The 12,478-nt window shown below is 37.9% G+C and overlaps 1 protein-coding gene across 13 annotated transcripts in view; it reads right to left on the bottom strand.

Moving 5' to 3' along the window:
• The window catches only part of LOC127952170 (zinc finger protein 665), an 88,878-nt gene that overhangs the window by 11,287 nt on the left and 65,113 nt on the right, over positions 1-12,478 (bottom strand). For 2 of the 13 annotated variants that reach the window (XM_052550544.1, XM_052550543.1), the window contains exon 3: positions 9,628-11,697. The exons of 5 other annotated variants lie outside the window; for them this stretch is intronic. In XM_052550544.1, coding sequence (XP_052406504.1) covers positions 10,409-11,697 — 1,289 coding nt within the window. In that variant the 3' untranslated portion in view covers positions 9,628-10,408. 6 more of the 13 variants (XM_052550536.1, XM_052550549.1, XM_052550541.1 and 3 more) reach the window with 6 other exon arrangements.

Consider the following 12,478-nt stretch of genomic DNA (forward strand, 5'->3'; position numbering starts at 1 on the left):
ATGGATAGAAGAATAACCAGAATGGCAAAGGCTCAGCCAATGATCACCTCCAGGATGATCAAAGACAGTCTGGAGTTACCTGTAAGTACTGTGACAGTTAGAAGACGTCTGTGTGAAGCTAATCTATTTTCAAGAATCCCCCGCAAAGTCCCTCTGTTAAAAAAAAGGCATGTGCAGAAGAGGTTACAATTTGCCAAAGAACACATCAACTGGCCTAAAGAGAAATGGAGGAACATTTTGTGGACTGATGAGAGTAAAATTGTTCTTTTTGGGTCCAAGGGCCACAGGCAGTTTGTGAGACGACCACCAAACTCTGAATTCAAGCCACAGTACACAGTGAAGACAGTGAAGCATGGAGGTGCAAGCATCATGATATGGGCATGTTTCTCCTACTATGGTGTTGGGCCTATTTATCGCATACCAGGGATCATGGATCAGTTTGCATATGTTAAAATACTTGAAGAGGTCATGTTGCCCTATGCTGAAGAGGACATGCCCTTGAAATGGTTGTTTCAACAAGACAATGACCCAAAACACACTAGTAAACGGGCAAAGTCTTGGTTCCAAACCAACAAAATTAATGTTATGGAGTGGCCAGCCCAATCTCCAGACCTTAATCCAATTGAGAACTTGTGGGGTGATATCAAAAATGCTGTTTCTGAAGCAAAACCAAGAAATGTGAATGAATTGTGGAATGTTGTTAAAGAATCATGGAGTGGAATAACAGCTGAGAGGTGCCACAAGTTGGTTGACTCCATGCCACACAGATGTCAAGAAGTTTTAAAAAACTGTGGTCATACAACTAAATATTAGTTTAGTGATTCACAGGATTGCTAAATCCCAGAAATTTTTTTTTTTTTTGTACAAAATAGTTTTGAGTTTGTACAGTCAAAGGTAGACACTGCTATTTTTTTGAACACACCCCTTTCAACTAATTGCCCAATTGCACAGCCTTAAGAGCGTGCATATCATGAATGCTGGGTCTTGTTTGTTTTCTGACAATCTACTGAACCTACTGGTAACTTGTTTGCCACGTAGCAATAAAAAATATACTAAAAACCTTGATTATTCTGGTTAGTCACATTGTACTGCTATTATTTTGAACAATACTGTACATGTGTAATAGGGCTGCACGATGTGTCGTTTAAGCATTGATATCGCGATGCATGAATCCACGATAGTCACATCGCAGGAAGTGCGATGTAGGTTGTCATAGTTGATCTGTTATTCATTAACTGTACGGGCCAGCTGCTCCCCGGCCCTTGACGAATGTGATTCTCGGATTAATTGCACAGCTCAACCATCATAGAGTGAAAGTTTTGACAGGGCAGAGAGAGAGAGAGGGCAGAGAGAGAGAGAGAGAGAGAGAGAGAGAGAGAGATAGAGAGACAGCGCGCGTGAGAGAGAGCGAGAGTGAGAGCGAGAGAGAGAGACAATCTTCAAACAACATGAGCGCTGTCTTGCTCTCTCTCCCTCGCGCATATTAATCAATTGACACAATGGTGTCGATGTTTAAATCATTTAAAATGAGAATGTAAGTGTGCTCACCCCATTTTTGTTTGTAAGAAAAAATTTGATTAGATTTCATATCGCAATATATATAGCAGAAAAATAAAATATCGCAATGTCATTTTTTCCCAATATCCTGCAGCCCTAATCTGTAAAACACATAAACCTATCGTTTGAGTTTATAAACTTCTATTTCATGCATGATTCGTATGGATCTGCTAACTGAATGCAAAGTGTGAGCACTAGAAGAATGTTTGTTTCTTGATGAGCATGTATCGCTCACTAGAAGTCGCTAAATGAACAGCTGCTGCATGCAGTGTTTTTTTTTTTTTTGGTTTCAACGGAGGATAAATTGTCCTATTGGTTAAAATCCCCAATCTGTTTCCTTAAATATTAAATTAATAAATGACATCAAAACAGGGGCGTTTGCGTTATGATGTGGTGGGCTGCTGTGGGCCAGAAAGTCCAGGGCCACTTTTTGGTCCCACTCCGCCCTGAATGGCACACCCCTATCCAAAAAGCACAACCATTTGTATAAATAATGTAATCCTGAGTGTGATGTCTTACCAGAATTAGTTTTAATTAAGGTGAAAATTAAAGGTTTTGTGTTTAATGTATATGTGTTGATGTTGAAATGGATTTTAAAAGATATGGTATCGGAAAAGTATCGTTAGGAACCGGTATCGAAACTGAGGTATCGAAATTGGCACCAGATCGAAAGATTTTGAACAATACCCAGCCAGCCTAGAAATGAAACTGAATATGTGTGAAACTAACGTTCAAAAGCATCAGTTTTTAAATCTCCCAGTCATAACATGATATTCTTCAAGTAATTGTCCAAAAATTAGGCTTTATTAATCAAAACCCTGTATATTTGTGTGAAAAGGAATAAAAGGTGTTTTACTGTCTCTAGTGTTTGACCCAGGTACGTTTATGCCATGAGACCAGGAAGCAAATAACAGCAACATCATACTCAACAGAACATCTGACAGTGTCACCAAGTGCATTTAAAGATTAAAGCTGTCTGTTACGAATTAAATTAAACCTTTACTCAAAGAGGAATGAATTGTCTGTAACTAGTAAAAGAGATTCTCTTAAAAAGATCCCTGGGGTTCTCGCTCTCACGTCTGAGGTTTCACAAGCACAAAACACTAGGAAGGTGCAAGAGAAGAAAACAGAGGAAAAATACAAAAAATTAGGAAAGGAAACTACTAAAGAAGTAAGAAAGACTAGCTCTAACTGCTCATAGTCTTCCTCTGTTAGAGGAATGCTGACAGAAGATTGAGTCATATACACAGAGAAAATTCTGAAGGCCAACACCTGTGCAAATACAACACTGGGAAAATACAGAAAATCCTATATGAAAAATTGAAAATAAAAATATAGAACTGTCAATCACACTACAGCAGGCTACTTATGTATCGCTATAAATTATGTCAAAAGTGGAAAAAGTTGTATATCTCTCAAAATGAGAGAGGTCACTCTTAACAGCCTGCATTGCAACACAAAATATAGAAGCAGCTTCTCTAATTCTCAGAGAAATATCAGTTTTTTTTCTGGCTCACAGGATGTAGAAACACCATTCTCACTTAAAGACGGAGCTGAGGCCTTTCTGAGTTTAAGACCTCAACAGATTCTGATTCACAACGAAAATCACTAAATACAATCATCTTATTAATCTCTTCTTTATATAATTAATCTGATCTTTTGATTTGGAGACTATTTCTTCATAGTTTCTGTCTTGTTCTTCTTTCTTCTGTGTTTTCCCTTCTTCTCTTTCTTAATGTCTTTGTCTTGTCAGTTTCTTGTGTTTGATTTGGAGAGTGCACATCATTTATTGGATCTATTGGATACAACAGTTATAATATTTAATCCTGATTTTTTTTTTTTTTTTTTACTTTTCCATTTATGTACTTATTTTTAGATATAGTGAATACAAATTAAAGAATAACAATAAATTTACTCATTTATTTTTTATACATCTTATTGATTTATTTATTTACAGTGCCCTTCACTAATATTTGCGCAATATGAGCAAAAGCAATTGTGAAAATAAATCTGCATCATTTATCTTCTTGATCTTTCATCCAAAAATTTTACCTTTGTAAAATTGCACACTTGTAAATAATATCTGTACTTAATTTAAATAGCTAGCACATATGTTTTCCCTCTTTACTTCTACTTCTGTATTAAGTGCATTTTAAATTTTCTGTTTCTTATATTAGTGTTATATTCCATCTGTAGTGTTTAATTTTATTTAATAGTCTAATGTTCACACATAGGAGGATGGCTTGATCTTCACAGTTAAACGCTCAAATATTTTGAATACCTGTTTGCAATGTGATTCATGCACAACTGATGATGCTCCTTAAATTTGCACTAATCTAGAATTGTTTTACCAAACTATTTACAGCGTGCAGTCTAACACAGGCAACCATATTTTTTTTCACCTTTAGTAGTCTGAAGATGACAAACCAGAAACAGAGGAACAAATAACTTACAGAGAAGATTTACAAGGCATACCAGCCTCTCAAAGTGAGTTATCATGGATATTCATGTAAAACATCTAATAAAACTGATCAACTAAATAAAACAAATAAAATATTCATACAAAACCAGAACGCAAGAGAGTCCTAACCTATATATAATAAAGTAATTTTTCACAAAAAAAAAGATGTAACAACATCTGTGTCTGAATATTATCAAGAGCACTCACGTGTGTTCAAACTCGTCATATCACGCGGGTCAATCACAAATGCTCCAGCTCTGTGAATTAAACTGCAGACTAAATCCCCGCGAGGCTATAAATATTCACGAATTCAGTTCCGTTGGTTTGAACTGTGTGTCCGTTACTCCGGAACCGGAAGCGGAAGCGTCATCAGTGAGCGCTTGAGTAGATCTGGCGCCTTCTGCTGGACGCTCGCGCATTTATAACTTTAACTTCTCATTTACACTTTATTATTTCAGATACACTGTATTTACACGAAATACAAGAAACTATTGAAACACGGTAAAGATCTGAATAGTTTCCCCCGTACGAATAAATTATTAAAATCATGTATTTATTATTGTTTTTACATTGCATACATTTCTAAGTGATCAGTGGGTGTCAGTTGTCAGAAATAATCCTTTAATGATTTTAGCTATTAAAGCTCTACAAAGAGAATGCCTCTTGCTTCACCGTTTTCAACACAAATTAATAACTCAATATGTTTCATATCTGAAATAATATACCTTATTCATAGAATATTTTTCTGTTTTCTTAAATTACGTTTTTTTCTTAAATTCTCAAAATAATGGCGATAATAATTTAGGAAATCCCAACCAGACGGTGCAACTGGCTCCATTACTGAAACAGTTAAAAAAGAAAGAAAAATGTTTAAAAACAATGAGTTTAATGAGTGGAAGCAACAGCTGCAAAACTAAAAACTGTAAAATATAAGTAAGAAATCCTAATTTTAACAAAGTACAAAAACTTCATTTAAACTTTAACAAACACTGTTTTTTTAGAGGTTCACTAAATAACTAAATAAATGAATAAAGCCAAATGACTTGCAGCAACTGAACATGAAATACAAACAGATCTCAAGATCTCGGCATCTTCAATTATTAATAAATCAAATCAGTGCAGTACAATTCTCTGGACTCTCTAGATCAATAATTATCAAAAAATTTTAAACATTCGCATTTGGACTGTTACAACAGGGCCATTTCATAATATGGTCTTTAACTAGTGAACCCAAATGTCTATAAATCTTAAAACAAAACCCAAAACGTCACAGAACTTTGTAAAGCATTACATGATTCTAACCAATCATCCAACATTTTATGGAGACTGGACAGAAACTGACACTGTAATAGTTATGAAGGGTAAACATTTTTCAGACATTTTAGTCTTGTCAATTATGCAACATCATGATTAAATTTAAACCTGAAAAATATGATAAACAGGACACTTCCAGTAAGCATTTACTACGACATAATATATATATATATATATATATATATATATATATATATATATATATATATATATATATATATATATATATATGATATATATATATGATATATATATATATCATGCTGACGGGGGAAGCGAGCGGGAGCGCTCGTCAGACTCAGGAAGCGCGGATTTCGAACGCCGTTGCCTAGCATCCATCTGGCAAATCTCCGCTCTCTACCTAACAAAACGGATGAACTCCTTCTGCTTTCTCGGACTAATAAGGATTTCACACACTCTGCTGCTCTGTGTTTCACGGAAACCTGGCTGAATGACACCATACCGGACAGCACGCTCCATCTGCTGGACTTTCAGCTGTTTAGAGCGGATCGTGACACAGAATCAACGGGGAAATCGCGCGGCGGCGGGACATGCTTTTACATCAATGAACGGTGGTGTACAGATGTAACTGTGTTAAAGAAGACGTGCTGCTCAAATCTCGAAACACTCTTCATTAACTGCAAGCCGTTCTATTCACCGCGGGAGTTTCACTTGTTCATTCTGGTCAGTGTTTACATCCATCCGCAAGCGCATGTGAGCTCAGCTTTACAGAAACTCGCTGATCAGATCACAGACACAGAACAACAACACCCTGACTCTGTTTTAATCATTCTCGGGGACTTTAATAAAGCCAATCTTTCCCGTGAACTGCCAAAATACAGACAGCATGTTACATGTCCCACAAGAGACAGTAATATATTGGATCACTGTTACACCACAATAAAGGATGCATTTCATTCTGTTCCACGAGCAGCTTTGGGACGTTCTGATCACCTTCTGGTTCATCTTATACCGTCCTACAGGCAGAAACTAAAATCAGCTAAACCTGCATCAAGGACTGTAAAAAGATGGACTAATGAAGCAGAGCAGGATTTACAATCTTGTTTTGACCTCACTGATTGGAGTGTTTTTGAAGCTGCTGCCACCGATCTGGACGAACTCACAGAGACCGTAACATCATATATCAGCTTCTGTGAGGATATGTGTATTCCTACAAAGACTCAACTAATTTACAATAATGACAAACCGTGGTTCACTGCAAAACTCAGACAGCTCCGTCTGGCCAAAGAAGATGCTTACGTGAAGGGGGACAATGTCTTGTATAAACAGGCTAAATACACATTGGAAAAGGAGATCAAAGTGGCAAAGAGGAATTATTCTGAAAAAATAAGGACTCAGTTCACTTCCAACGACTCCGCATCAGTGTGGAAAAGTCTAAAGAAGATCACCAATTACAAAACACCACCCCCCAGCACTGTAGAGAATCAACGACTGGCAGATGATCTGAACGAGTTTTACTGCAGGTTTGAAAGAACACCCATCACCTGCCCTGAACGCCTCCCCACAAAACCATTCACACCCTTCACAACTCCTGCAACCAGCCCTGAATGCCTCTCCAAACTACCGTTCACACCATTAACAGCTCCTGCAACCCATCCTGAACACCTCTCCAATCAAGCACTCTCACCATTCTCACCTCCTGCATCCCCCCTCTCCCCCACACCTGCAATTCAGATCAGCGAGGATGCGGTGCGCCAGGTCTTCCGGAAGCAGAAAAGGAAAAAAGCACCAGGCCCAGATTGTGTTACACCAGCCTGTCTGAAATCCTGTGCTGACCAGCTGGCCCCCATCTTCACACAGATCTTCAACAGATCGCTGGAGCTGTGCGAAGTCCCTTCATGCCTCAAACGTTCCACCATCATCCCCATCCCTAAGAAACCCAAAATTACAGGACTAAATGACTACAGGCCTGTGGCTCTAACGTCTGTAGTCATGAAGTCATTTGAAAAACTGGTGCTGGCCCACCTGAAGGACATCACTGGACCCTTGCTGGATCCTCTTCAGTTTGCCTACAGAGCAAACAGGTCTGTGGACGATGCAGTAAACATCAGACTGCATTATGTTCTGCAACACCTAGACAGACCGGGGACTTATGTGAGGATCCTGTTTGTGGACTTCAGCTCGGCCTTCAACACGATCATCCCAAACCTCCTCCTGCCCAAACTAAATCAGCTCTCCGTGCCCACCTCCGTCTGTCAGTGGATCAACAGCTTCCTGACAGACAGGCAGCAGCTAGTGAGGTTGGGAAAATACACATCCAGCACCCGTACAATCAGCACCGGAGCTCCCCAGGGCTGTGTTCTCTCCCCACTGCTCTTCTCCCTCTACACCAACGATTGCACATCTAAGGACCCCTCTGTCAAGCTCCTGAAGTTTGCAGATGACACCACACTCATCGGCCTCATTCAGGACGGTGACGAGTCTGCTTACAGACAGGAGGTAAAAGAGCTGGCTGTCTGGTGCACTCTCAACAACCTGGAGCTTAACACGCTCAAAACAGTGGAGATGATCGTGGACTTCAGGAGAAACCCCCCTGTACTCCCCCCACTCACCATCATGAACAGCACTGTGACTGCAGTGGAGTCATTCAGGTTCCTGGGCACCACTATCTCTCAGGACCTGAAGTGGGACATTCACATTGACTCCACTGTGAAAAAGGCCCAGCAGAGGTTGTACTTTCTCCGCCAGCTGAGGAAGTTAAACCTGCCACAGGAGCTGCTGAAACAGTTCTACTCCACCATCATTGAATCCATCCTCTGCACTTCAGTAACTGTCTGGTTCAGCTCAGCTTCTAAATCTGACCTCAGAAGACTACAGAGAGTAGTCCGGACTGCTGAGCGAATCATCGGTTCAACTCTCCCTTCTATTCAAGAACTGTACTTATCCAGAGTGAGAAAAAGGGCTGTCAAAATCACTCTGGACCCCTCACATCCAGCACACTCCCTCTTTGAACTGTTGCCATCTGGTCGACGCTACAGAGCACTGAGCACCAGAACGACCAGACACAGGACCAGTTTCTTCCCTCAGGCAATCCATCTTATGAACAGCTGACAATAATGGCGAACACACTACACTTTATATTTATATACACACACACTTTATTTATCTAACACACATACTTAGTATACACTTAAATTTTGCACACAATATATATGTACATACATAACTTCACTTTGTAATATACCTGCCTACAATTGTCATTTGTATATTGTCATTCACTGTCTACATATTTGTATTTTTTATTCTTTTATTATGTGTTTTATGTTCTGTCGCTGTCATTCTGTTGTACTGCGGAGCTTCTGTCACGAAAACAAATTCCTCGTATGTGTAAACATACCTGGCAATAAAACTCATTCTGATTCTGATTCTGATTCTGATAATGTGTATCTGTGTGTGTGAGCATGTTTAGTCTGTATTAAGTAATAGACTGTGTTTTAAGTAAGAAAGTTTAACATTTTCATTACTATGTGATGAGTCTCCCTCCCCTCTTCAATGTATAATGAATTAATAGCAATGTATTAATAAAAAAAGGTTACATTTAATCAACAATAACTCATATCTCTCTATCTACTGACTTCAAGTGGGAATGCGTATCGGTAAGGTTTTGTAGCAAATTAACTCAATAAAGAAATGCATATAAATAATTACAATTAATTATGAATATTTAACATTATGTATATCAGATGCCAGTAGTAAATGTAGCAGAATTTAATTCCCATCAACTAATCTGTTCGTCCAGCAAACATTCAGTGTGATTTCGTAACTCCAAAAAATGATATTTCCATGGCCACAGAATATAAGTTTCTTACAGAATGAATGTTTTAGAGCATGTAGCTAAATCATTTCGTAAAAGGGACATTATTCACAAGCAGTGACACAATCAGAAACTCATGTAATCTGTGCACAAGAGTTTTATTAACTAAACACTAACACAAACTAGTCTAACACATTTCTTAACCAATAGAGATCTACACTTTCGGAGGGAAAGTTTACGACTCTTTGTCGTCGCAGCATGGTATTTTGTATATTTAATGGCATTGGGTTTTGATGCAAAACTACTAAAGATTCTCAGAGCATTATCATGTAGTGTAGGTATCAACATATGTACACTCTCAATTAGATCATCAAAACACAAATTCAAAGAGACCAAACATGGTATAGATGAGGTTATTTTAACTAGTGATCTATCATAATGCATGCATAAAACAGTATACAATACAAAAGACAATATACGAGAACAGTAATGATATACACAGTGACCTGGCGATATGAGTGTTCTTTCAGAGAAAGTGTTTTTTCCTATGAATTATCTAGAGAAGAGTCTTTTATGGGCATTATGGGTGTCTCCTATGGGGAAAGGTAGTGAGAGGGATGACTCTCAACATGCCATTGGGTCGTAAAGTTCATCTGGTCTGGTAAAGGTATCCAGGATTCCATAGTAACAGAAAGATCCTAACTTTAAAATATTATCTAATCTGATTGATAACCATGATCGTTTCTGTTAGGACAACATTCAGGACAAAAGCTACTTCAGAAAAGACTCTTCCATTGACTAATGCCTTTACTTTTCTTTGCCAAATTGAAGTAGCTTCTGTTATTCTGTTTCCCTCATCAGCAGCTCGCACAGTGTTTCCTAACTAGAGATAAGATACGACTTTGTAAAATAGGATAATAATCCTAAATCAAGTTAAGATTTGCTTCTGTAATACGAATTTGAAACAAATCCTAATTTAACATATATCTTAAGTTGAGAACTGAGATAAGAAGTTTTCTGTAACCCGCCCCATGGGATATCATTTATATCATGAAGCAAAATGATGTACAATAATAAACTTTTGTGACATTGTTCTTTGGGGAGAAAATTTATCTTTGAGTTTATCTGAATCTCAGTTGGATCTGCTGGTTTTGAAGATGAACTTTATTCACTGAGAAAACTTCAGATAATGTTTCTTTGTCTTGTCACTGGTAATGATTTATCCAGATGATATTTCACAGCTTGATCCATTATTGTGTCACATTTGGTGAGGAAGCAGCATCAGATCTGAAGATGATCTACTAACTGTGTTTGTTTTTTGTATGATTGTGTAGAGAAGATGAATGTTTGAAACACTTCCCACATGCAGTGCAGTGATACGGTTTCTCTCCAGTGTGGATCCTCTTGTGTCTTTTTAGACTTGATGAACGACTGAATCTCTTGTCACAGTGTGAACACTTATAAGGTTTCTCTCCAGTGTGGATCCTCTCATGTGTTTTTAGATGTGATAACACACTGAATCTCTCATCACAGTGTGAACACTTGTAAGGTTTCTCTCCAGTGTGGATCCTCTCATGTGTTTTCAGGTATTCTGATCGACTGAATCTGTCATCACAGTGTGAACACTTGTAAGGTTTCTCTCCAGTGTGGATCCTCTCATGTGTTTTTAGACTTGATGACACACTGAATCTCTTGTCACAGTGTGAACACTTGTAAGGTTTCTCTCCAGTGTGGGTCATCTCATGTATTTTAAGGTGTCCTGACTGAATGAATCTCTCGTCACAGTGTGAACACTTAAAAGGTTTCTCTCCAGTGTGAATCCTCTCATGTTTTTTCAGGTTTCCTGACTGAACGAATCTCTCGTCACAGTGTGAACACTTCAAAGGTTTCTCTCCAGTGTGGATCATCTCATGTCTTTTCAGATGTGATGAAACAATGAATCTCTTGTCACAGTGTGAACACTTGTAAGGTTTCTCTCCAGTGTGAATCTTCTCATGCAGTTTTAAAAGGCTCGCTGAAATAAAAGTCCTTTCACACTCAAAGCACATGTACTCTCTCACACCAGTATGTTTTTTCTGATGAGCTTTCAAATATTGTATTAATCGAAAACTCATTCCACACAAATTACATGAATGTGGTTTCTCCTTTGCATGAAGTTTCAGGTGTTTTGTCAGGTTTGAAACCCACAAAAATGCTTTCCCGCATTGATCACATGTGTACTGCTTCTCTCTAGTGTGGATGTTCATGTGTGTCATAAGAGTTGATGACCGTGTGAAACTCTTCCCGCATTGATCACATGTGTGTGGTTTCTCTCCAGTGTGGATGCTCATGTGTAGCTGAAGGTTTGCTGATTGTGAGAAACTCCTCCCGCACTGATCACAAGTGAACGGTTTCTCTCCAGTGTGGATGTTCATGTGTCGCTTGAGAAGAGATTTGCTTGTGAAACTCTTTCCACACTGAGTGCAGGGGAAAGATTTCTTCTTCTTCCTTTTCTTTAAATCTTTCTGTTTGGGTTTTTCTCTGTATCTGACATGATTTTTCTTTTCAGATTCACTCAATTCTTCTCTCTCCTCATTATGTTCAATCAGATCTGAAACAAAAGTAAAAATCATACATCACACTGTAAAATGTAATTGCTGAGCTTACTTAAATGATTAAGTAAACTTAACTTACTTTATTACGTTTTTTGATATTACTTAGTTTAACTAAGTAATTCCAACTTTTTCCCCACTCAAAGTGCTTAAACTCAACTTGTTCATTTAGCTCAACTTAAAAGTTTAAGTATTGTGAATTCACCAGATATACAGTAGGTGGCGATAATACTCCAAAGGAGTGAGAGATCATTAATTGGACGAAGAAGAAGAAGACTGCACATGCTAGTTACTTGGTTCAGATAGCAGGTTCATTAATTTGCACGTGGCTGGATAAGAGAATGATAAGGTGAGTCTCATTTTTTATAGTTTAACTGCTACATTTTCATTACAAAATAATAATATATCAATCAAAGTTCATAAACAGTAATATTTTGTTAAAATATTTATATAAAATCGATGGATGACGTTGGATTGCTCTTAGCAATCTAATAATTGGTAATCGTCTCGCTTTAAAGATAAACGTGTTTTAGGTCAACAGACAAGTTTCAGAGGTGGATAGAGTAACACAAACTTAAGTAAAATACAAGTTACTGTGTAAATGATTAGTTGAAGCTATAGTCTTAATAATTACTTGAGTAAAATGTATGCAATGGAAAAGTAACACGTTTATAATTAGTGTTGATGTCGTTTATATATAAACAACGGTTTTCAGATTAGGGATGGACGAGAGAAGCTCTTTACACGTGTAACGTTACTCATACCTGCAATTGAACATTT

This window comes from Carassius gibelio, chromosome B3 (assembly GCF_023724105.1).
Source record: "Carassius gibelio isolate Cgi1373 ecotype wild population from Czech Republic chromosome B3, carGib1.2-hapl.c, whole genome shotgun sequence".
NCBI lineage: Eukaryota > Metazoa > Chordata > Actinopteri > Cypriniformes > Cyprinidae > Carassius > Carassius gibelio.